Source organism: Mustela erminea, chromosome 9 (assembly GCF_009829155.1).
Source record: "Mustela erminea isolate mMusErm1 chromosome 9, mMusErm1.Pri, whole genome shotgun sequence".
NCBI classification, from domain to species: Eukaryota; Metazoa; Chordata; class Mammalia; order Carnivora; family Mustelidae; genus Mustela; species Mustela erminea.
In genome coordinates this window covers 51,214,475-51,241,097 of record NC_045622.1, presented here as the reverse complement: position 1 = coordinate 51,241,097, position 26,623 = coordinate 51,214,475, and the positions used below count along the sequence as shown (strand labels likewise).

General features: G+C 50.0%; 1 protein-coding gene across 6 annotated transcripts in view; it reads right to left on the bottom strand.

Moving 5' to 3' along the window:
* TENM4 (teneurin transmembrane protein 4) overlaps nt 1-26,623 on the bottom strand; it is a 720,251-nt gene that overhangs the window by 374,707 nt on the left and 318,921 nt on the right. For all 6 annotated transcript variants that reach the window (XM_032357369.1, XM_032357368.1, XM_032357365.1 and 3 more), the window contains exon 4: nt 1,268-1,555. In XM_032357369.1, the coding sequence (XP_032213260.1) occupies nt 1,268-1,555 (288 nt within the window). The remainder of the gene's footprint in view (nt 1-1,267; nt 1,556-26,623) is intronic.

Below are 26,623 nucleotides of genomic sequence, written 5' to 3'. Positions count from 1 at the left end.
AGCTGAGGCTAGTCAAAAGGGCAGATCCAGTATCCAAATCCAGATCTGTCACTTGCCAGTCTGAGCTCTAAACCATAAACCAGACAAGAGTTGAAGACCTTTCCTCTTTCAAGCCTGAGAGGCAGCCTTCCTGACAGGTCGGCTCTCACGTAATTTAATCCTACGGAAGAGGCCGGTTGCGTGCCAGGCTCTCAGAGGGGCTGTGTGTACGTGAGACCAGTTCCTCTTATCTCTGAGATCTGGGGCAAATGATTCAGCCTGGCATTGTTGTAAGGATTAGGTAACAATGCCAAAACAGATCTAAACTACACAGCACACAACCTGGCTAATCCTGGCTGGAGGGGGAGCAGGTGGAGCAGAATCGGCCATTGGTAGCAGCCGGTCAGGCATCAGAAAAGGCTCACAGCTCTTTCGGCAGAAGAACAGCAATCACTGATGCACCAGGGTAGGGAAGAAATACCACGGTGCTCGTAGGGATGATGAGTGGGTCTGCAGGGCTGGAGCCCTACTGGGAGGGTGTGGAGAGGTAGGGGATGAAAGAGTCCAGGGAGAAAAACGGATTGGGGAAATTCCCTTATGCCAGGTAAAGGAGCTCAGATTGAGGGCAATGGGGAGTCATTGCCGACTTCACTCTAGCTGCAGTGCACAGAATGGCCCAAAGCGGGCAGTACCAGGTGAAAGGGGTGATGGTCAACCCTCCAGAAGAGATGACAGTGGTCTGAACTGGGACACTTGGCTGAGGGTGTGAAGAAGAGGGACGGATTTGAAAGGTATTTGGGACAGGCTTTGGTGACTACTATACTCAGGAAGTGAAGGAGAGGAGACAGGTGCCAGGATGTTAGGTCTGTCTCAGGAACGTGTTCCTCCCAAGGTTAGGACAGTGCTTGCTGCAAGGAAGGTGATTCTTTTGTTAAATGGATACATACATGTATCCATGTATGTACTTGATGTCTGTTTACCACTTCCACCACGCCTCTCTTCAGCAGCGGGAGACAACTCCAGCCCGTCTAACAGGTGAGGACAGAGGCCCGACGAGAGCCGGTGGCGGTGCCGAACTCAACCCCTGCTCCTCACCACCTCTTTATGCCAACAGCGTGAAGATGAACAAGCTAAGAATGAGTTACCGGCAGGCTCTGACCAGATCCAGGAGCCGAAGGAGCCGAGGCCTGGCGCTGGCCTGCGTCCCGCCCTCCCGCCTGCTCACGTGCCTGCGTGCCCACGCGCCCAGGTGCACACCTGCCCCCGGCCCCGCCCCTGTCGCCCTCACCTGGGCGGCAGAACTCCTCGGCCTCCTGCGGCACCATGTCCTTGACGCGGCCGCCATAGGCCAGGCGGGCATCCTGGTCATAGGCCTTCAGGGTCTCGCTGGAGCTGTAGGACTTCTGTGGAGCTTTGCCCTCCTCGCTGTCCGCGGACGAGCTGGTGTAGCGGCGCTCGGCGTCGCGGCGCCGGGTCAGCGAGCGGTACGGCTTTCTCTCCTTCACGTCCATGGCCTCCGGCCCGCGCTCCTCCACATCCACGAACAGGGTCCTCGCGGCACTCAGGGCCGAGTGGTCTGGAGCCAGGGAACCAAAGAAAGGGCAGAAAAGGTGTGAGCTCAGGCCCCAGGAGGCAGAGGCAATACCCCGGTCTGTCTCGCACCTGATTGGCCCTGAAAGGCTGTGGAGGAGGGACTTAAGACTTGGGGAGGGGAGGGCACCGTTCCGCTGCCACACCCATGTTAGTAGCATAGGGGCCCCTGCACCCAGGTTCTCTGATGATGAATCCGGTCCCCTTCTGCGGCTCTGCCCGTCCACCATGAAGACACCTCAGCCTCTGCCTGCCCACCACGAGGACACCTCAGCCTCTCTTCCAGCGATGGGTATCAAGGAAGTCAACAAAAAAGACCAGAGCACACTGATTTCCATAATCTCTCTACATAGGAATCATGTATTTGTTCCCAACATGTCCCCAACCGGGACAGGGCCTGACACAGAGCAGAGGCTACTTAAGAATTTGTGAAACGAATGACCATACTCAGGCACTGGCATGAGCACTTAGCATGTATCTCTTCCCTACTAAGATCCCAAAGGCCCTCTCCAGGGCAAGGCTCAGCCTGCACTCCAGAGCAAACTCTGTTCATCTCGTTAAAGAACTCTCTTGACCCACTCAGATGGGTCCAAATGTCCTAACCTGGAAAGCCGTTTACTCAGCCAAAGAATGTCTGACGTTATCACTTGGTGTCTTTGGGATTTATCATGGATTCCAAGTGTCTACTGTAGACTTCCTTCTACATGTTTTCCATTATACTAAAAGAGTGCAAACATTTGTGATTTTATTGGTGCCCCATAATAACCATAAAGTGCATAAGACAACTATTTTCATTCCCATTTGATACATGGGGCAACAGTGACCCAGAGCCAAGGCCACAGGGTGCATTAGTAACCAAGCCAACATTAGTAGACCGACCATGACATGGGGTTGCAACTAGAGCCAATCAAGATGTAGAAGTGATACTTTTGGAGACCTAGTTCTCAAAATACCCCTGGAAATCATTTCTGGGACAAAAAGCCTGAGCCAGGATCCACAGAAATCAAATCACCTTACTGGGGCCCAAACTGAGGGTTCTGAGCTCTGGTTTCTTAACATTCGGCTTCCTGGCACTGGCCGACAAGATGACAGTTGGTCCTCTGAATGCCTGAGGGGCAGGGCTGAGCAGAAGACCAGTGATAATACTCCCTATGCCAGGATGTGTAAAACCTTTTGCCTGCAATCCATAGTGTGAAAAGCATCTTATAATGTGACTGGATATATATACTTATGTACATGAATGTGTGCGTTTATATGTATAAAATGGAAATAAGATTCACAAAACTGAAGTTACTACATGATGAACAATGTACTCTGATATTTCCTATTTCATTCTCTTTTGCTTTCTTTTTTTTTTTTAAAGGCTGATTATAACTCCCTAAATTGACCGAATCCTAGCTTTTGACCCAAAGCACTGTTCTGGTGTAATTTGGTTGAGGATGTATGGTGACTGTCACCTAGCCTCTGTGCCCTCTGGCCCTTCACCTCCAACCCATCCCCATGACTGACTATAATGGTAATGATATTATAGAGTAATCAGGAAAGTAAGGTTAGCCATGGTTAATACCAATGACTAATAATTTGTAATATTAACAATGGTTTTACAATAAGAGCCAATATACTGTTATTAGTAGCAGCTGAGTACTGAGTACTTACTTTCATTAATGTTCTATCTAACAATATTTTAATCCTTACTTCAATTATGTAATATAGGTACTATGCTTATCTACGAATTACAGATGGGAAATTGGGAGTTTAAGTATACTGCCCAAAGTTACGTGGCTTCTGATTGGTGGAGCCATCATCCTAACCAAGGGGTTGAACTTGGCACATGGGTACAACCACTCGATGATATTGGCTCTGTAGGTTGTGCCAGATGAGAAATCTCCTATGCCCAGATCATTCCACTGCCCTGCTTACACCTCCATAGCAGCTCTGTGGAGGCTCCAGGATAAATTCCAGTCTCCTGATCAAAATGGAAGGCCATTGTTTGATCTGGGCCAACTCACTTCCTTCTCAGTGAGCCACCTGCAGCTTTCCTGGACAGTAATTCTTTGGCCTCTCTACCTCTGTGCACATTGATTTATCATTGCACGTCCAGCTAGCAGGATGGTCTGTGTTTGTGTCTGCCTCTGCCCTTGACTGCAGCTCCTCGAGGACAGGCCTGGCGTCCACAGAGCTCATGAAATGCGTGCTGAATGAATGAAAGAATTTTATACCATCAGGTGGTATAAAATTCTGGTAGTTTGATTTAGATATATCTAAAACGGAATTAAAGGCAATGCTTAGATGCATGTTTTTAAAATTCCAAAGGAAGTCTGGATTTGAAATATGCACACCTCTTACTCAGGAGCTGTGTGACCCAGGACAAGTTATCTAACCTCGCTGTGCTTCAGTTTCCTCATCTGTAGGACAGTAGTACCAACCTCTTGGGGTTGTTCTGAGGATGAACTGAGTTAATACACATCCCTGGTATATATGAGTCCCTGACACCCAATGGGTGCTCAAAAAATGTTAGCCATTACTATCCTCAGAAAAAAACCACATTTTATTTTTAAAAGGCCCACTTTAGAAGGCTCCAGCTAAGTGTCAGTTATAATTGGAGAAGGAATATCCCTGCAGAAACATATGTTAATAAGGCCAAGACACGTTTTAGGCTGTTAAATTGGTGGACGACTATGTCTTCTTATCAGCGTGAGCCTGTTGACCCAAGGCACTGGCTTCGAGGCAAAGGCTGAGTGACTACGAATTATTAGGAACACAGCCCTGAAACCCACGGCTTCCCTGTCACAAAGCAGCGGCAGGGAGAGCACGTGCCTTGCTCCTATTCCCTGCTTATTTTTTTTCTATTTTAGGCTTAGTATAGTAATTCAGTAAATAGGTTTTTTTTGTTGTTGTTTTAAGAGAAGGAGGTTGGTCATGGTTCACACTGGGCTCGACATTTAACAGAGGAGGAAGAAGCTGGGACATAAGAAGTGACAGTGGAGAAGAGCTCCCCTTGGAACGAGGGTCCACAGTCCAGGGACTCAGAGACCTAGCGGGTAGATGCAATGAGGGCCTGGCTGGGATCCCCCCCCCCCCCCCCGCCAACTGCGACCCTCCTCCATGGGCTGGGCAGCAGAGGCACCTCGTAAACCTGTCAGTCCCTCCTAACCTGCTGACCAGGGGTTCCCTACTACCCCTAAATCCATTAGCGTGACCTTCCTGACCCTTCCTCTGCTCCTTCTCACAGCCGGCAGAGCACTTGGCTTCTACCAGGTCTGTTTCTGCCCTTCAGACCTGCCAGCTATTTCTCAGACACCCTCCATCTGGATGTCACTGAGCCTCCACATCCCTGCTTCGCTGGGTTCACCCGAGGGCGGCACCTGAGAGAGATAGGGCAGGAGCGTGCAGGCGAGAGGGGGCAGTGCTGCTTCCCTGCTCTCTCCCTGCTTTGTAGTCCTTTGTCTGCTCGTTAGACCCCTCTTCCAGGCCTCTTTCAATATCCTTCCCTGCCCTCACCCGTCCAGGCCCGGGGAGGGTTGGGGGGCGGCGGTGGTCCCCGTTTCCTGCCGCTGCTAGCTCTAGACCTTGGGTTTTCACCATAGTGGCTTGCTCTCCTCACCTACCCACACCTCTGTCCCTTCATTAACGTGTATTCATTTAAAGCATCTGGAGCGAATCTTGTTTCCTGGGGGAAACAAGACCCCTGGCTATTGGGATGACTTTCAGTTATCATCGGGACCGCTTCCTGGGGCTTACCGTAGGCCAGACGCTGGGCGAAGTGCTTGCATTAGGTGATCTCACTGAGTTCCCACCATCCCACTCTAGTGGTCCCTCTTAACGATAAAGAGAACCCGAGGTTTAAAGAAGGCAAGTGACTGGCTTAAACTCACACAGTCAAGAAGTGGGTTGAGGGCTGGATCCATCCGTATCCAGACCTCCCTTCACAGCCCTCCATCACGTACAGTAACTGAATGAGCTCCACTGCCCTTCTCCAGACAACCCCTGGCGATGGGGCTCTGGCACGTTAGGAATTGACTTTGTTAGATGCTTCATAAACTATAACGTTCCTTCTATCTGTAGGCGTACGGGATTGGAGAAGAACTACTCTTAGCGCCACCATCATCCTTATTATTGACGTGTTGTTAATTCTGATGCACAAATGCTGTAACTGCACACACGTAACATGTGTGAGACTCTGGCCTGCTCCTGAGGCGTGGCTGGCTGAAACTCTTCTCTGGGTGAAACCCGAGCTCCGTGAAGGTGCCTTCAGAGAGGAGTCGCAGACAGACCTGCGCTGGGCACTGGGCCCGGAGACGAGCAGGACAGGAGCTCTCTCTCCGGGGTGTCCGCCACAGCAGGGCAACCGTGGGTGATTTGATGAGCATGGCCTGCAGTCTCACACCCTCCTCCTGATGCGGACACGGGTGTCATTCTTGGCTCCTCTCTGGGAAAGGAGAGCGGGCCTCGGACAGGAGAAGCGAAGAAGCACGGCTGCCTCGAGCCCTGCACCCAATACGTTCCACACACCCCCGTAAGAGCTCTGGTCACTTACCATTTCAGAGAGCAGGCTGCATGCCCCGGGTGGGTGGTCAAGTTCACACAGCGGTAGGTGATGCTAAAATCTACATTTTGGCTTTTTTCTTTTACATGGAGCTGGGCTCTGATAGACCTAGAAGGTCTGAACAGGTCCGTGTATGTGGGGAGACCTGGGGGACCCGGGATGGGGATGGCGATGGGGGGATGATCTCAGATAGGAAAAGAGGTAATCACAATAAAACCACCACCGTTGATCAAACCCCTACTCATGTGCCAGCTGTTTTGTGCCTATGATTCCTAATCCCTACAACAATTATCTGGGTTAGATAGATCCTCTTTTATATTTTCTCTTATTTACTCGTATTATACAAATGAGATAATGAGCTTAAAGAGATGAAGGGACTTGCTCTAGATCCCGTGGCTTCCAAATGTCAGGGCCTAGATTTGAACCAGAAGAAAAGATTTAAGCCTTATGAAATATACTGTATACCTCATAATAGAAGTTGACTCATGTTGTAAGGAATGGCTAAGTTCCTTTTCTGTCCTCAGTGCTGCAGAAGATGTGCAGAGGTAACACACCGGACTCCCTGTTCCCTCCCTTGCCCCCTTCTCCTACCCTGCCTCTTCTCTCCAACACTGAGTTTCCACCCTGCTGGGCCAGACCTTGGGCGAGGCATCCGTGGACAAGACAAATGAGCTTCCTACTTCTTGGAGCTTCTAGAACAGGGGCAAATCAAACAGGGGAGAGACAGGAAAAGGACCACAGGGGCTCCTAACCTAGGTCAGATGGGCTAAAGATAGAGGGAAGATCAGGGATCACTGGCCAGAGAAAGAGACATCTTAACTATGACCCCAAAATGGCAAGTCGAAGTGAGCTAGGCCAGACCGTTTGGAGGAAAAGAGAGAAAAGAAATCTAGATCTGACTTTCCATTTTCTCTGACCTACAGTCAAAATACGTTTCACCATCCAGAAAACGCGTACTTGTACGGATTTCTAACTAAAACGAGCATTTCAGAAACTATGTCTAATCACTCCTCAAGGATAGCACCTGACACTTTCTATTTTATTCTTCTCCACTAAAATAGGATTACGGATGGGTTGCCAACCTCTCGTTGGAAAAGCACCGCTCTGCTCACAGCTTGGATGGAGGCTGGAGGTACAAGAGAACTGCGGCCAGGGAGAGACCCAGTTATCCCCTGAATCCAGCCTCGAGGGAGAGGGAAGCGGTTGCCGAGAAAGCCTGGGAGGGGAGGACTGATCAGCCTGGTGGGGGACAAAAGCAATTTCCATGACCAGTCGTCATCTCAGTGACAGGAGAATGCAAAGGAGTGTGTGGCAGAGAGCCTGGATGGGAGGTCCCAGGGGAGCGTGTCCTCCAGCTGGGTTTCAGAGGCCCGGATGGGGCCAGGGCCAGGAGCAGGCCTGGAAGAATGGCACAGGCGCTGGGCCTGCGAGACAAGGCGAGATGGGGGAAAACAAAGCTTTTGGTACGTGTGGGGAAACTCAATAAGCAACATTGGGCCCGTCACGTGGGCTCCAGCAGTATTTATGAGGGGCAGGGGCCCAGAGCACTGGCAGAGAGACTGGAACAGACAGAGAGCACTGCTGGGTAACCTCTCCCCCCACCTCCCCACCACCGCCGCCCAAGCCCTCAGGGGAAACGGGTGCTGTTACCACCCTAGGTCCCCCCGCCCCCCCGCCACACACACCTAGAAACAGCCAGAGACGGACCAGGAAATTGACTGAATTCCTACTGGACTGAAGTTTTATAAGTTTTCCTGAACATAAGCCTGTGGTGATATTTTTAGTTCTTTGTGTGTCAAGAAGGGCCCATAATTATTTCAGAGCGAAAATGTGTTCTACAAAATAGAAGTCCCGGGCATTATCTGTTTGTGTATGTGTGCACAAAATCATCACAAGTTTTTACTTTCCTTAGTCCTTCAGAGTTGAGTCTTGCGAGGCCTCTGTTTTAAACTCTGGTGACGTGTGTGATATGAAGGTGGACAACAGAGGTGGGGGGGCATCGATGCTGTGTTGTGCTACGTGCACACCGGAGGACGAGGCATGATCATCCCCACTTGACAGATGGGAAACGGAAGCCCAGAGTAGCGGAGCGATGCCCAAGTTCATACAATATGCCAAGACCGGAATCTGGGAACCCTGGTTCCAAGTCTGTGCTTTCGGTTTTGGTACCCCAAGCACATTTCTCTGGCCCTGTGGCTTTAGGGAAGAACTTTTTCTTCCAAACAGTGATAGTGATTACATTAATGGTGGCTCAGGGCATGGTCTTCATAGCATGACCTCATTTTATCCTCACCATACCCCTCAAACCACCCTATTTTTTACACAAGAGAAATCCGGGATTCCGAGAGGTCAGGTGCCTTGCCCAGAGGGCCATAGCAAGGAGGTGGCAGAGTCAGGATTCAAACCTGGGTCTATATGACCCCATGGCTCAAGCCGTTAGTTAAAATCTATACCATTTCCCACCTAGGTCATCTCTTATTTTAATGTCTTTAGATTTTCTATTTGCTTTTTCACTGTGTTTTGTTAGCAGTATTAATTCCTTTGGTGAAGCCAATTCACCCCTCACCTGGGGTTTTTAGGAGGACTGCTTTTATATCTCCCTCTCGAAGTGGCCCCGGGACAGCACTGTGGGTCAGAAAAAAGGGCTTTCTTGGGAACCTGGTAGAATGTGGCCATGTGCTTAGCTCAGCTACTGGGACACCCCTAATCAGCGGCTGGCAAGCAGGTGACAGATGGTACCACTGCTTACATGGGCCATCTCGCTCTTCTGTTGGAAGGCCTGTCACAGGCCGGGAATCGAAGCCCAGGCAGCTGCTGTATGGGCACCGTCCTCCGATCCTCAGCTCAGAGAGCTCCCACCCGAGCTGTCTAGATGCCCCCCAAAGGGCTGAGCATGCTCAGGACCTGGGACACAACAGGCCCTTGACCCACAGGAGGGAGTATAAGGGCTGTGTTTTCCAGATTCTTCTACCCAGATTCTTCCCCTCCCTGAAGCTATTCACCAGCCAATGATTCCCCTTTATAAATGGGGACGTCTTAGAGTCAGAAAAGGTGGCATTTACTATCTTAAGATTGAAATTCCCGTCAAAGGTCAGCTGGCTCATGCCCCTTTGGATGCCTGAATCCCTTCCATGTGCCCAAGTCACACCACCTCCAAAGTTGGGCACTTCACTGCCTCCAGAGAAAGCTTTGAGCCAAAGCTTCTTTTGGCTTCCTTCCAAAGGCCTCAGCTCTACTCCTTGGGGTCCCAGGAAAGAAGTCCAGTGCCTTTATCCCAGCAAAAGCCCTTCCAGAAGATGGGCTTGTCTGTGTATCCTTGGGTCTTCTTATCAGGCTGAAGATCTCACCTAAGATTTTCAAGCCCTCACCTTCCCAGTGACCTTTCCTGGGGTTCATCCAGCCTCCTTCCCTCTTTCCCATCCCACAAGGCTTTTGAAGGGTGAGGTTTGGTGACAAGGAGTTGGGTCAGACACGGTCAGAGAGACAGACACATCTACAGATGGTCCTAGCACAGTCAACACAAAAGAGCCCTTGAGAGAGATGCTTGGGGGCAAAGTTGGGGACAGCAGCTCAAGTGGGGGAGGCAGCAGGGCGACCTGAAGGAGGGGATACCTGAGCCGAGGCCCAACAGCTGTGCAGGGGGGGCACGGGGGACAGGAAAAGGAGTGTGCTTGCTTTCATCTACATGCCTCTCACATGGGGTGGCCCCGGGAACCTCTTGGTCCAAAAGAGAACCTCACACCTCTCTTTTGTACCCACTGGGCAGCAGGACTCCATCTGGCTTTCTGGGAAGCACACCCGCCTGGCTTCAGGGGCGCTGGCTACGTGCTGAGACTCAGCTCCTACATGGACCTTGAGAAATGGTCTGTTTGGACCCTCAGCTCCCCCGGGAAGGGGCCTTCTCCTTCTCCCTGGAAACTGCATTCAAGGGTCAAGACTCAAACCCAGGTTTTATTAGAGTGCTAATTCTCTGCAAAAAGTGTGCAACGGCCCTGTCCAGACTTCAGATTTTCTATGGGTTTATTCTGGGAGCCCGTTATGAGATAATCAGAGGGACGGGAGAGATAGTTGTGCTGATGGATTGCACATCCCCTGCTGTGCTCAAGGCTTAACCTGTAATTACCTGGGGCTCCTGAGTTAGGCCTCCACTCTGGAGGGGAGAGCTGGAGGAGAAAACCAGCGCCACAGGCAGCAGGCACTGCCTTAAAGGTTCCAGAAATAGTGAGTCTCTTAGTTTTAACACTAAATCCCTCCATCCCACAGAAGCCCCCCAGATCTCTGAAGGTAGCAATGGCTTGTGCTCTCCTTAAGCTGCCCATGACTCTGTGTCCATAGAAAGGAGGAAGCTCTAAGGCTGCTGTGACCCCAGCAAGTAAAAGCCAGGACCTCAGTTTTCTCTTCTGCAAATTGGGGTGATATAGGGGTCAGGAATAAGCCATGTCTGAGGACTGCCTTTGTGTACATACACAAACATACACACATAAACACACACACACGCACACAATGGAATTCGAAGTACTCTGTCAAGGGCTCTGTGAAAGTACAATGTCAAGAGCATTACACCTTTGTAAGGTGTAATGATTGCAAAGCCCCTTGGGGAGGAGTCAAAGAGGGTCCTCACAGCTGACAAAGCTTGTTAGCAAAGGCATCCCAGAAATGGGTGCCCAGTTGCAAAGCAATGGAGAGAGAGGTCGCTTTAGCAGAATTTCCCTTATATCTCAGTGTCCTCAAGCCTCAAAGAGGTGGAGGGAAAGGCCCATAATGATGGGAAAACCCTGACTGCCTGAAGCTGCCACCATTTCCAATAATTAAAGGCAGACTTAATAGATATTAGGGCCCTCTTTCCAGCAGCTGGGTGGTCAGGCAATTTTTATTTCAATAATTAGCTGCTGTTAAGTCACACAGAACTGGAGACAGATAAAGGCAGGGCCAGTCTCTCATGGAGCTAATTGTGCCCAGAGTTCTACACGCCTAATCAAGCCTTCCACTGCTCCCATCCCTTTCATCCAAGGCCTCAAAGGACCTTGCCATCGGTAATTAAGTCTCCTAAGTGCTGTAAGGAAAGGGATTCTCCTTGATGGCCTGAATGAAGAAGAGGCTGCTGGGGGGTGGGGGAGGGGAGCTGGGGCAGGCAGTCAGGTGGCTGGCCCCCAGGATGAGGACAGAGAGCAAGGAATAAGGCCCCAGCCCTGTGCCTGGGCCCTTTAAGCCTTTGGCTACTGTGTACTCTTCCACTAGGCAGGACAACCACAGACCTTCTGGCTTCACTGGCTCCCTCCTGTTGAGTCTGGCTCAACCAGCCCCAAACTAGAGACAGTCCAGATGGCCACTGAAAGCCTTTCTAAATGTATCAACCTGGACGGTCTCCGGGGGCTATATTTGTTAGACATGCCAGGTCAGGCAGAGGTAATTCAGACGCTACTCTCCTAGATTCTTAGCATTAGAGGGAACATAAAGGAGATGAGTCACCCCCGCCCCATCTGCAGCTTGGATTCCTTCTAGGAATCCACATGGACAGCAGCAAGACTTTGCTTGATCTCAGATGACAGAGCACTCACTCCTAAGACATTTTATCCTGATATTCTGAGAGCCAGCTAGAATTTACTTATTTTCAGAGGCTTCCTGCTGGTCCTAACTCGGCTTTCAAACTTCACAAACAAGGCTGATCCCTTCTCACTCCCAGAGTAAGATCTCTCTTACTCAGGCTCCAGGAAACAGTGGTAGAAAACCCAAGCTTTACATCAAAGGCACAACCCAAGAGGAAAAACTCATAAACTGGACTTCACCAAAATTCAAACCTGGGCTCTGTGACAGACTCTGTTGCTCGGATGAAAAGAGCAGCTCAGAAGCAGGAGAAAATATTTGCAAACTGCATATCCAACAAAGGTCTAGCATCTAGAGTATATAAAGAATGCTCCAAACTCCACAGTAAAAAATAAACCTCAAACAACCCAATTAGAAAAACAGCCAAAAGTTATGAGCAGATACTTCACTGGGGAGGATGTGCAGATGGCAAATAAGCACATGGAAAGATGCTCAACGTCATCGGCCATCGGGGACGCACACACCCATCAGAGGAGCTAAAATAAAAAATAGTCATAATTCTAAATGCTGGCAAGGATGCAAAGAAACTGGAGTGCCCGCACATTTCTGGTAGGAATATTAGTGAGTACAGCCCCTCTGGAAAACAGTTGGATGCTTTCTTGTGAAAATAAACATGTAATTACTGTACAACCTAGTGACTGCACCATGAAATGAGAACTATGTTCACACAAAAACCTGCATAGTAACGGTCATAGAAGCTTTACTCATTATGGAAAAAAAAAAGCAAAACAAAACAACAAACAAACCCAGAATAGTCCAGACATCCTCCAAAAGGCAAAGGGTTAAATAAACGGAACACCATGAAATATTACTCGGTAAGAAAAAGAAAAATGGAACACCATGGAATATTACTCAGTAAGAAAAAGAAAAAGAAAAAGTGAAATGATACAGTGAATCTCTAGAGAACCATGCCTAGTGAAGAAAAGCCAATCACAAACTGTAGGCACTGTATGATTCCATTTATGTAAAAGTTTGGCTAGGACAACACGTTAGAGGTGGAGAACAGATCAGCAGCTACGGGGGGATAGGGATGGGGCCGTGGGAGGAAGGAGGTGGGAATGGCCACAGAGGGCAGTGCGAGTGGTACTTGTGGGAAAGGAGATGCCTGCTATCTTGCCTGGACCTACTCAGTTACAAGTGATAAAATAGTACAGAAGTAAACCCACGTACACACAAATAAGTACAATTAAACCTGGGAAAATCTACATCAAATGAACAGATTGTGTCAATATCCATAGTTTGGATGTGATATCTGCTCTCTTACTAAAGTTAAAGTTTTGCAAAATGTTCCTGTTGGGGGAACCGGGGTAAATGGGACCTGGAATATCTCTGTATTATTTTTTACAACTGCATGTGAACTGCAGTTATCTTTTTATTTATTTATTTATTTATTTTTTTTTTAAAAGATTTTATTTATTTATTTGTCAGGGATAGAGGGAGAGAGAGCGAGCGAGCACAGGCAGACAGAGAGGCAGCCAGAGGCAGAGGGAGAAGCAGGCTCCCTGCCGAGGAAGGAGCCCGATGTGGGACTCGATCCCAGGATGCTGGGATCATGACCTGAGCCGAAGGCAGCGGCTTAACCCACTGAGCCACCCAGGCGTCCCTCTTTTTAGAAATCTCCATTAAAACAATAGGTTTTGGGACGCCTGGGTGGCTGAGCAGATTGAGCGTCTGCCTTTGGCTGAGGTCATGGTCCGGGGGTCGTGGAATTGAGTCCCGCGTCAAGCTCCTTGCTCAGCAGGGAGCCTGCTTCTCTTTCTGCCTGCCACTGCCCCTGCTTGTGCTCTCTCTCTCAAAAAAACAAAACAATAGGTTTTGTGAGTCCAGCAGACTTGGGTTTGAACCCTGAACCTGTTAGGTACTTCTGGTGCATGCTAAACAAAGAAACTGAGACTCAGTTTCCCATCTGTGAAATGGGGATAGTACACAACATCTTACTTGCTTAACTTGAGGCTTACATGAGGCAAACCATGGGAACGCTTAGCTCTGTGTGCATAAATAAGTATAAACAACACTGGTAAATGTTACATATTATACAGGAAAAAATGTTTCTCTGCCTTCTCCTAATTCCGTTCCCACTCACCTTGCTTCCACCCTTATTATCCTTTTCTGAAAGGGTTCCTTTCAGTGGATGTCACTCTGTAAAATACCAGGGTGAAAAACGGAAGACTCTGATGTGGTCCATCCTCTGGCGTCTTATTATCTCTAGCCACGCTGCCATACTTCACATGCTGTTTTAGCTAATCCTTTGCCACTCCCTTCCTGTGTTATGTGTTCCTCTCCCCCCATAAGGCAGCAAGCTATTCTCAGGCTCAGTCACCATTCACAAGCAACAACTAGTGTGTGGGGACAAAAGCCACCAGATGACATCACACATCTCTTACAAAGTCCTCGGGATAACCGAGGACATTAGGTGTGGTGGAAGACTGCTATGGAAAGGACACCTCCCTGTATCACACCCTTGTGCCGTCTCCCACACTGACTCTGGGGTTGGCCATTGTGCATGCATTGGCCAAGGGGCCAAGGGGACATTAGCAAATGGGACCCAGAAGTATGAAAAACCCTTGAGTTTTGGGCTTGCTTTCTCTGGCTACTTCTGGAAATCATCCATCCTGTATGGAGACCCAGGCTGGCCAGCTTGTGGCTAGAGACAGAGGGCTGAGCCTATGAGACGCCCAGAGACTGTGGCTGCATGAACGAGCCCAGAGTCAAACTGGCAGAGCCACCTAGCTCTGCCCAGCCCAGATTACTGTCTCTTAGAAAGAGAAACTACTTTGTGGCCACTTGAAGCCTCTATGTTTTGCGGTGGTATGTTACACAGAATGGTTAAGTGATGCAGGTATTAGTAAAGTCCCGTGTTACAGATGAGGAAACTGAGGCTGAGATCATTGAAGTACCTTAAAAAATAGGAGGAGATGTCACAAGGACAACAAGGATAACATCTAAACGGTACTTTCGAGCTTATACATTTCTCCTACATTTTGCCTGATTTAATCCACCATCCTGTACCTCTCTTTTTGGGAATGTATCAAAGTGACATTTACATCGTATTTATATTTAGTAGTTGCTCAATTACATGCTCCAGGCTGTACGGAGATAGGGATCATGTCTGCCTTGTTCAGCACCGAATCTCAAACTGTGAGCCTTGCAAACAGTGGGCACTTAATAAGTAATGACTGACTGAGTGAACAAACACGTCTGAGCAGCTATGCCCTCCCTGGTCCTATATTCGATGGAGGACTGATATTCACAGAGGTGAAGCGCTTTGTTGAAGGTCACACAGTTAGCAACAGGCAGGGCTCACAGGCAAGCCTAGCTCTTTCGATTTAGTGCTAAGGTCTGCCTCAAATTCTCTGTGCATCCCAAGGGTGAGACAGACAAGGAAATGAGTAACTACCCCACAGTTAGGATGGAATGTTGTTGGATGAATTCCATATGTTAAAGGAATGCCAATCCCCACGCTAAGAGGACTCTGATCAAACCAAGCTTCCAGCTGGAGCAAAAATGTGTTGCAGTGCGAACCCCAGTGCCTGGGATCAGAGATGCCTGCTGGCCCAACTCCCACATCAACTTGTACCATCCAGCTCCCAACCCCCATGGGGCACCCCAATCAAACACAAAGCCATCCAGCAAACACAGCAATGCTGAGCAGCTCTGCCCTTGGCCCTGGGCCAGGCTGTGTGCTCCTTAGTGAGGGCCCAGCACATATTAGGGACAAGCCCCACATCCTCCTGTCCCAGGTGCCCCCTTCCCTCTGTGGGACCTTTCCCCACTGCCCACAACACAGAGATGACGTTTTTGGAATGGCCTTAATCCACTCTGCCTTGGGAACCCCAGACTCCTGCTGTGGGAGTGGGGGGGGGGGGCACTCCATTTATCTTCCCAGCCAGCACCAGGAACAGGGGAAGGACACAATGCTTGTCTGCAATTGCCAAACTGCCTAAGCACTGCAGTGGGTTCGAGATGGGCTGAGCGGAGCCTCTCCACCTTCCAGAAAGGCCCTGAGCCTGTCCTCTCCATGGGTAAGCTATGGCCCTTGGTTCCCTGCTGGCTAACGTTACAGCCGGGTCACTGCAGTCTGGCTTCTTGGGGCCAGACCCTCACTTTGTTCTCTCCATTGTTGCCCTGAATTTGGTTTCATTAAGACACTCTGCTTGTCACTCCATTAATTCTGTTTCTGCGTTGTTAACTTCAGTTAACTCTCCCAGTCTTTTGGGCTACTCCAACCAGGAGAGGAGGTACAGTGGGGGAGCCCACTCCTCTGCAGGGCTGGAATGAGAGGGTATATAGTATCTAGGACCCAGCCTGGCCTCTACGGGCCAGCACCAACCCAGACTTGTCTAGTACGGTGTTCCTAATGTAAAGTCCCTTCTCACCTCAAAAGTCACAGAAACACCGAATGCTGTGGGACAGGTGGAATGCACAACCTCACCAGCCCCAGCTTACAGAAGAGGGCATTCCCAGGCAGACAGAAAGTTGTGCACAGCAGCTAAGAGCCAGACTGCTAGGGTTCAAATCCCAGCTCTACCACTCCCAGCTCTGTGCCTTGGGCGTGCTACTTAACCTCGTTGTGCCTCATTTGTGAAGTGGTTTTAAGCAATGTCCCTACCAGACAGGGTTATTGGGTGGCCTGAATAAGTTAGTAAGTGCCAAATACTTAGAATAGACTTAGCCCTTGGTTGTTGTTACTATTATTACTATTATATTTCTTTCCAGCCTAAGTTGCAGTTCTGGATTTCTGCACCCCACTCATACTATTGCCTTTAGACAAATACCCCTGTTTGGCATTATATTCATTCTTTTAGTCACTGAACAAATATATACTAGGAACCTACTATGTGCCCAGATCTATGCTGGCAGGCAAGGTGATAAGGGTTTTGCAGTTGTCCTAGAAAGGCAGAGAGGGTATCATTTCTGAACAGGTGTCTTCTAGTTTGAATCTCAGCCCTGCATTTATTAGGTATGAGCCAAGTCATTTGGGGCCTCATTTTCAGCATCTGGAAGATGGAGAGTTACTTATCTCCCCACCATCCTGACTCTCCCGAGGACCCCCAGGGTCGTCTGGGGGCCTAGAGAGAGAGCGAGTGGTGGGGCGTTCTCTGAGCCCCGGCCCCCTCCAGCTCTGGCTCGAAGGAGGACAGGCGATCAGTTTCTGATGCAATGGCCAGGGCAGTCCCATGGTTCCTCAGAAACCTGAGCCCTCTTCAGAGAGAGGGTTTTAATTGGCTTAGGCTCTGTGCCCACTCCAAGGGAGCATCACAAAGCAGGGATTAGCCCCCTAAGAAGGCCAGACCCCACAGACTGGCCAAGTGGCTGGAAATCAGCCTGTCTGCCTCGACCTGCCTGAGTTGCTCCAGCTGTGGGCTGCCTTTCCTTCTCTTCCCATCCCATGAGCACAAGGAAAGGGTGCTTATTTTTTTTTTTAACTTTTTTTTTTTAAAAGATTTTTAAAATTTATTTGACAGAGATCACAAGTAGGCAGAGAGGCAGGCAGAGTTGGGGGTGGGGGAAGCAGGCTCCCCGCTGAGCAGAGAGCCCGATTCGGGGCTCGATCGTAGGACCCTGAGATCGTGACCTGAGCTGAAGGCAGAGGCTTAACCCCCTGAGCCATCCAGGTACCCATTATTTTTTACATTTTTAAAAAGATTTTATTTATTTGGGAGAGAGAGCGAGAGAGAAAGCAGGGTGCAGGGGAGCAGAAGGCGGGGAGAGAGAGAATCTTAAGCAGACTCCCCGCTGAGAGTATAGCCCCACACAGGGGCCCATCTCACGACCCTGAGATCACGACCTGAGCCAAAACCAAGAGTCAGATGCTTAGCAGACGTAGCTACCCAAGCTCCCCCAGCAGAAGGATGTTTAAATCAGAGCTTTGAGCTATGAAGCAAATAGAAAAGGCCTGCAGACGATGTTCAGCAGCATCTAGAAAAGTCCAGGCTTAAAATGCACAGTTTGGGACATTGGATCTGCCTCCCCAGAGGCGAACATAGCTCTGGGCCCTTTCTTGGACAGGGTACTTTACAGTTTATACAACACGTGACTTCTGCTCACACTCTCCAGCCCCGAGAGATAGGTTCTATATCCCGACCTCAACAGGGAAGTGTGGCAGGCGGGCAGGAATGTGGGGTTCCGGCTCAGATTCTTGGACAAGTGGTTTTGTGACCCCCGGCAAATGACAGTAACACACCAACGCTGAGTGCAAACAGCGGGCATGCCCCGGGCACCCAGCAAGGGCCCGAGGACACATGTTGGCCAAACTATTGCCATCTTCAGATACACTGAGGCTCCAAGGAGCAAGGATTGGCCCTAAGTCCCACGGCTTCATAAGGAGGCTGGGACGCCACGCCTCACCGGGAGAGGCTCGTTTCCTCGAGCTGCAGCTCGGAGGCGAGAAAGCTCAGTTAATACTCAGAGGTTAGGGGAGACCCTGGAGCTGGTGTTTGTAGCTCTGAAACCGTGAAGCATCATACAGATATTTGTTATTCTCATTGAGAAAATGAAGGCTTCCTTCCGGAGGGGAAACAATGTGTCTAAGGTCACCCAGCTGGCAAAGAGCAGACGGGGACTTGATTCCAATATTCCAGGGCCCGCTGCCCCTTGTGCCAGGCCGCAGCTGCTGTCTGGAGCACCTGGCCGCACAGGATGAGGGCCTCGAAGCTGCAGGAGCAATCGCGCAGGTGATATGCAAATACTTGGCTATTTGAAAAACACAGCAACAAGCAATTGAGGATAAATGTCCCAACTCTCCCTGGTTAGGAACACCACCTGGGGGCACGGAGATGGGTCAGCGTAACTGATGCTTTGCTTTCCGCTTTAATGGAAACATGCAGACACTCAAGCCGAATTACTCTAAAAATCTTGACTCCACCCCCTACCCACCTCTGTCACCCACACCGCCTTTGCTCTGTCTTTCCTGCTCGAGGGGGATGTGGTCATGTGTCTGGGGCTCTGGGAACTCAGTCCCTTGCCCCGTTACTCAGAGCGAGTAACATTTCACCATGTGAAAGAAGACACTGAGTCCACGACCTCTGACCCTCCAGGCCCAGCTTGCTCACAGAAGCCATCTCCAGTATCTTCTGGGTCTTCGTAAAGAAATACCCACTGCGGGGTCAAAACAGCCCAAAGCACATAAAGGAGATGGGCCCATCTGTGCGTTCTTCGCAGGGTGCAGCATGGAGACATTTTAGAGCCATCAAAGCATGGAAAGCCTTGGGACTTGCTGGCTCATGTGTCTACCTCCGCCCATCATTATTCCCCCAACGCCGCTTTGACCAGGTCCCGTGCTGTGCCTGAGGATCTGGATATGGTCTTTTCTTCATGGTCCTACCCTGAAGGACGGCACTGTCTAGTGGGGGAAGCTTAGCCAGAAGCAGATAATCTTCATTCAAGATCCGAAGGATGGTGGAGAAATCAGGCTGGCTTCTTGCGGCACCTGCACTTTCAAGAGTCTGGGGCTACGGTGGGAATCTGCCGGTCACTGGGAGAGGGAAGGAAGGGGGAGGAGTGGGGTATGGGAGTCCAAGTTCTGAGCCCTGTGCCAACCGGGGTACTTAATTTTTTTTTTTTATCCAATTCATATATTGGGCCTCCATTAGGATTTCATTTAAGCAGTCAGATCCTTGACCAAAAACAGGTTAGAAAACCATGGCCTTAAGACTTGTTACTCAGTTTGGATGGGCCCAGGTGAGTGTTTTATACAGTATTGGCTTATCAGCCTGGCATAACTTGAGTCATCCCTTCTTCCTGTTTTCCCATTTAAAAAGTCTATCATAATGGCTAATTTACTCCTTTACATGTATCTATTGATTATGTTACGAGCCAGACACCGTCTCAAGTGCTGGAGATAGAGAAAAATACATCTCTCACCCCGTCTACCTTCTCCTACCCTGCTGGAGCTGCTTCACAGCTCGCAAAGTGATTGTTCTAAGAAGGACATCAGACTATAATCATGTCCCTGAATACAACATTCAATGGCTCCCTACTGCCTAAAGCCTGGCTTCTCCCAAGTACAGCCTTGAAGTACAGACTGATGGCATCAGCGTTATCGGGAGCTGATTAGAAATCAGAATCTCAGGTGCCATCTCAGACCTACCCTGTCAGAATCTGCAATCAGATCCCCAGGTGATTCCCATGACTTCGGGATCTGAGGCTCAGAGGACTGCAGGATGTTAACATGGCCCTTCACACCCTGATATCTGTGTTATCTGTCCTGTCTCATCTCCACGCTCATTTCTCAAACACACTATACTCAATGCCTATCTGCTGCACCCACCTGTCCTCTCCTGCCTCCAAGCCTTTGAATGCATGGGGCCCTCTGCCTAGAACATTCTCCCTACCTCCACTTCCAGCTACCAGCTACAATTCCTTCCTTTGTTCAAAGACTAGAATCCTACTGGAGTTCCTCAGCTCCCGTCTCCCCTCCCACTTGCGGGCTGACTCCATGGCCCCATCATCCCATCACTTTCCCAGCCAGCCCAATGTCTGAGAATCTGCTAGAAAGCTCAGTGCTCTGGAATTTGTGTCTGTCATTTAGGTGGGTGCCTGTCTCCTTCAAAAGATGATGAGCCCTGGGGCAAGGGATGGGCCTTTCCTTCTTTATAGCCACCCAGTCTCTGTGCTGCCAATCAGTGGGGATGTAGACAGGATTCAGCGTCTGCCTGGAGGAGCACCCAGTCTGCTGGGGCAGACTGGCTTTCCAAGTAATGAGGGCCAACATGTACTGGCCCACAGCTTTGTGGCCACAAATGGGATGGTTACTAAGCTGAACCATTTTTTTTTTTTAAAGATTTTGTTTATTTATTTGAAAGAGAGATGGAGATAGAGATAAAAGCACAGTGGGGAGGAGAGGGGGAAGCTGGCTCCCCACTGAGCAGGGAGCCTGATGGGGGGCTCAATCCCAGAACCCTGGGATCATGACCTGAGCTGAAGGCCGAGGCTTACCAACTGAGCCACCCAAGCACCCCTCTCTCTCTTTTTTAAAGATTTATTTATTCATTTGAGGGAGAGGGAGAGAGAGAGAGAGAGAGTGAGCAGGAGGAGCGGAGGGAGAGAGAATCTGGAGTAGATTCAGTGCTAAACACAGAGCCCCATATGGGGCTCGATCCTGTGATCCTGAGATCAAACCTAAGCCGAAACCAAGAGTCCAATGCTTAACCAACTGCACCACGCAGGCACCCCCAGAACTGAACCATTTTTCAAGGCTAATGGATCCAGGTGGCTTTGCTCTTTGGGCAAATCCTCACTGGCTTCCCCTCCCCACCTCTCTTCCAGACAGACCTTCTCCCTGTTCCCCAAGGAAGCACCCCTGGCTTCTGGACTGAGTTCTCAGGAGGCTGATCAGGTGTGTGAACCCAGCTCTGCTCACTACTTCCTGGCCAGAGGAAACCTTGTCTGCTTGACCCCTGGCTGGCATGAGCACAGGAAATGCGACGCGTATAGCCAGCCGGGCCTGGAAAGGGGTGGTGCTTCCTCATTTTGAAGGAAGGCAAGTAGTTAAGTGGCCAAGGGCTATTATTCCCATCCTGGGCACCAGGGGGCAAGTAAGTAAATTAATTAAAGTCCTCAGTGACAGCATGGGGACTAATTAATTAAAGACATTCATTACTTAATGTATCTGTGGAACGTTTGCCGAACGCCCACGTTGTGCCAGGCTGTTGAACTAGATATTTGAAACGCAAAGGTGCGTGACTTCTGGCCCCTGCCCCCAGCTGAGGTCATCTCAGCACAGAGAGGGCAGCCTGAGAGTCTGGAGGACTGTAGTTTATGGCTTCCTGGCCCACTAGATTGTTCTACTTCTCCGAGCTTCCTTTTCCTCAGCTGTAAAATGGGGATCACAGTCCCTGTGCTGTCTTACAGACTCGAGAGGATCAAACAGAATCACAAGTGAAAGTGCTGAGTCAAGTGCTACACCGCTGAGGTAGGCTCCCGCAAATGGCCAGCCCAGAGTCACTCTCCGCCCCCTTTCCCACGCTATCATGGCCCAGTTTTGTTTGGGAAATCAACATGCTCAGCCCCAGGCAATAAATCATGATTTGGCTAAGGCAATCAAGCCCGTTTTCTCTTTGGCAGATGCTCCATTTCCCAGCTTCTCTTGCACTAATGCTAATCGTGTGACCCAATTCCGGGGCCAACAGATGAGAAAGCAACTTCACTGGCAGGGGAAGCTTTTGCGTGGGTTGTGACACCATTCATCTCCTTCTTATCATTGTCTTCAATGTGGTGACCGTCTTGGGACCATGAAGTGACAGGGATGAGGACCAAACAATGACCTTGAAAGGGTGGTGGAGTAGATCCACCCTCTTTTCCCACCTTCCCAGTTCTTGAGGCACCCACCCCACTCAAGGCCCCGTCCTCTCTCTCCTGTGTGGTGGCTATGACCTCTAGCCAGATGCTGTCTGATGATGAACTCTGAGGGTCCAGCCGCTAAGATGGAAAAGTAGGGGGAGGTGCTCATCCTGTCAACAGGTAGTTGTGGTCCTACATGGAAACTCTTTGGAGCAAACAAGAGGGAGGCCCAAGCCAGGAATAGCTTAGAGGTCAGAAAAGGCTGGGGAAGGCTTGGAAACGCACCCTCTTGTCTCTGTTTCACAGGTGCAAATCTCATCTGCACAACTGGCCCAAAGACAGGGGTCATGGGGTCTCCTCTCAGGGTCTCCATTGCTCTCAACTCAACAAACCTATTCCAATGAATAGGTGTGTGTCTATGAAATGATGTAAGAGATATGCTGAAATGTCAACTGAACGAGGCACATGCCTTGGCTCATTTAGTTCTACCAAGAGCTCTTTACAGAGAGGGAAACTGAACGTGCAGAGGTGACACGACTTGCCCAAGGTCAATGCCAGGCCAACGCAGGTCTTCCTCGTGGTCTAGGCCTACGTATTCCAACAGGGTGGCCACTAGCCACGTGTAGCTAGTTAGATTTAAATTTCATATTAGAAGTACATAAAATTGAGTTCCTCAGTCACATCAGACATGTTTCAAAAATAGAGACGCCGCCTACTGATCCAGGGCAAACCCAGGGCATTTCCACTGTGTCCGGAAGCATAATAGGATAATCTGAGAAGAAGTCAGAGATGCCAGCTTAAAGAGCACAGGCCCGCATAGCGACCCAAGCATGGGGTCTAGAAGCAGACAGCCGGGATGTTTGGATGGAAGAGGGTGAAAGGAGGGGAGAGAATGTTCTCTGAATGCCTAGGATGTGCCGGCCACTGCACAGGGCTCTATGTCTGCTAGCTCGTTTACCCCCATGCCAATGCTACACCATGCCATTTTGTAACCCCCTGTGACACAAGGAGAAACTGAGGCTCAGGGCTGCAGAAATACTTGTCTAAAACCATAGACCAGGAGATGGTGGAGCTAGGGTACCCACCCAGAACTGACTACAAACTCAGGCCCCTCTAGCATGCCTCTTTCCGCCAGGTGCCAGGTTTGAAGGCACTTCCTCCCCTCATTCTTTTCTGAAGGGAAGAGATTTTCTGAAGGGAAGCAAAGAGAGCCGAATTCCAGTAGGGGTGGGGGGGCACTGCCCACATAGGCCCAGAGGGAGGTCCCTGCAGGGGAGCTCCGACTGTCTCCCCTGCCTGGGAGGCCAGGTCAAAGGGCAAACTCATTTTTTTCCTGGGCCTCCCTTCCTAGGCTGGCTGCTGTTATCAGAGACCTCTGTAAATCAGGCCCCAGTCACCTCTGGAGACTCCAGACTACGGGGGACGAGCTCCTGCTGTAAGAAGATCAAGCTGTTCAGGCTCTCCCAGGGAGCTCTTAGGAGCTTCAAAGGCTGAGGCCTGATTTACGAGGCCGCCAGTGGCTCCATGCTGTCCAGGATCAGTGCCTGCACCAGCTCTGAGCTGAGCATTAGTCCCCGGATGGGTCAAGAGATCCGAGGCCAGACCAGGCTCAGGGCCTGGCCTGTTTCTCCTCGCGGGATGATGGCTCTGGGTTAGCCACACCTGGTGGGAGCTGTGTCTATCTCCAAGCTCTGGATCAGTCTGGGCCTTTCCAGTCCTGGAAGATGAGGAGACAGAGGGAAGAAGAAGGGCCTGGCCACTCCTGGAAATGGGGTCCAGTGGCAGTCAGGAAGCTCTGCCTACACAGCAGTCCTAGATCTTTCCAGGGAGCTAAGACTCTTCACTCATAGGAAGACTTGCAAGTTCAGAGAAGTCATGAGATATGCTCGGGGGTTGTGCAGCAGGCCAGGACTTGAACTCAGGTCTGCCACCCCAAACCCTGCTTCCCGTACTCTCTGCTTCTGGGTGCAGTCCCCCATACCTGGCAAGTTCTTTCTTGACCATCAAAGAACAAAACTCACAACTTGTTTCTTTAATAGGAAGGATACATTCCTGTACATTCTCCCCCTCTCTTTCATAAGCTGGAATGAATGAGGAGAGGACAGTCTTCTCCATCCCAGGGAAGTCAGTAAAATGAACTGAGCTCCCTCACCAGGGCAGGCTTGTGGTCTGCCAGGGCTGCTGAGGCCATGGCGATATCTGGAGGCGTCTTCCAGCTTCAGGGTCTGATGGTGACTAGCCTGGTCCTCCTCACAGGAGGAACGCAAACTCCCCACTGCTTACGAAGGCTTATGTCTCCAGTTACAACACTCATAGTCCTGCTTGCCATTTATAGACACCCACCAAAGAGGTGCCAGTTATCACAATTTCTTTCAGTAATTTGGCAAAGCAAGTATTTTTATCTGATTTGCAGAAGCTCAGAGGGGTTATGCTTACAGCTCCTAAGTAGAAGAGCTAGGGTTCAACTATATTTGCGTCTAGCTCCCTATGCCCCCCTATTGTAGCACTTAGCCTCTAACAATGGGCCGGCCTTGGTTAACCCAGTGAGGGTCTAAGCTGTGCCCTATGACTGCCACCTCTGTTTCTCTACCACGTGGGGACACACTCTAGGGTGACCACACACACAGTAGATATTACAAGTGTGAGTTCTAGAGTAGAGCCTGGGGGTCTGGATCCCACCACTGCTTCTTATCAGCTGTGTGACCTTCTACAAGCACCTTAACCTCTCTGAGTCTGTTTCCTCTTCTGCCAAATGGGGACCCTGCCTCTCTCCCTCTGGGACCTCCTGGGATGAGGATTGTCCCCATGAAGCACCCGGCACTACACCAGCCTGTGATAAGCAATGGACAAACATTCACTGCTCACTTTATGGTCACTTTGCTTCCTCTGAAAGGCAGCACAGGGCTGACCCTGAGTCCACAGTCAGCAAAGAAAGCCTGCTGCTTCACAAGGAGATGAATTCGGATGAGGCATTGCCAAAGTGTGGGGTAAAACTGCTGTAGTTATAGCAGGGAAACTTCCAGATGGAGCTCATCAACACAATCAGTCCAAGAGCCTAGGCCCCCTAGGGAGTCCCTCCACCTCCCACCACCCCCGTGGTTTGGGGCTCCCTTGCCTACAAGGCCCACCCGAACCAAGAAAGCGCCAACTCTCCCCTTTCCCTGGTATGCTTCAGACCTCCCCTGTGATCTGTTTTTTCAGGACAGCAAAGCAGCTGTCTGGAAGGCACCCAGGGCAGCCATTCCCTGGGATGTGCAACCTCCCTCCCCCCGGGGCCGGGATGCCAGAAGGACAAACGCAGCCAAACATATGGATCCTCAGCCCAGTAAAGTCAACAGCTGGCCCACTGGCTGACGTCTCCTCTGTTCCTCAGGATATTCTGGCAATAAGAAGACGGAGTCTCAGCAACTTATAGAAAATTTCCCAGGATATCCCAGTCTCTGAGGGAACACTTTGTTCTTTTCTCACACATTTAAATCCCTCTTCCTGGAAGAATCATCATTCCAAAAGGCGTACACACACACACACACACACACACTTTTGATTTGTTTGCATGGATGATGAAACAAAATTTCAGAGATAAATTTAATAAAAGCAATAACTAATATTTGTTTAGTATGTGCTAAATGAAAAGTAACTATATATGTCATCTCATATAGTCCTCCCAACAACACTGGAGATGGGGCTCTGTTATCCCCATTTTACAGGTGAGGAAACAACAAGGTGGGCTGACCTAGGCCTGGCCAGTTGAGGGCTGGCGGCACTGATCTGAAGCCCCCGGAGCCCAGGACCCTGCTCTCTTTCTGGTGCCTCCTCCTCCAACTACACTGGCTGGGGTTAACCAGCTGGAGAGGTTTCCTTCCTGGGGAGGTTTTCTTTTCTGTGGGTATAGAAGGCTGACAAGGAGAGGGTCTTTTTCACCACTGGTGTCTATGACCCCGGAGGTTCAGGGAGGAACCCATAGTTGTTCCTGCACTTTCTACATGAACCAGCCGCTGATTTTCCGGGATAGCTCAGCCCTTGCCAGGCATCCTTTCCCCTGGGCCCGGCGCCCAGGAACCAAGCCTCGGAGTTCAGCTCGTTCCCTCCAGCGCAGACATTTGGAAGCTGAAATTTCCCACATTTTCACCACACAAAAGCCAGGTTGTATTTTTGTCCTCTTCAAAATATGCCAAAGGAATTTCTTTTTCCTCCTGAACTTTCTCCAAAAATAAATAGAAAAAGTGAACACCATTTTGCCCTGTAAGCTGAGAAAAGGAAAATCAACACTTGGGGTGGCATTTCTAAGACATTACAGCAGAGGGAACATGCGGGTCTGTCTCAACACCGTTTGGCAACCTCGGGGAGACGGTACACAGTATTTCTCACCCCAGCCACTCCCTCCCCCAACAGCAGGCTCCCATGCACGTGTTTCCTTCTCTTTAAAGCCAGATCTGAAACAGGTAAAAGGCCTTCATGAATGAATATTTCCTGGATCGGAAATCCGAGTTCACAGACCAACCACAACCAAATAAAACATAAAACTATACAGAGAACTTAGTGAAACAAGACAGGGGCTCAAAATTCAGTAAATTGTTAGCCTAAAGGTGGGGCCCAAGGAGAGGAAGGGACGCGTTGGTCCTA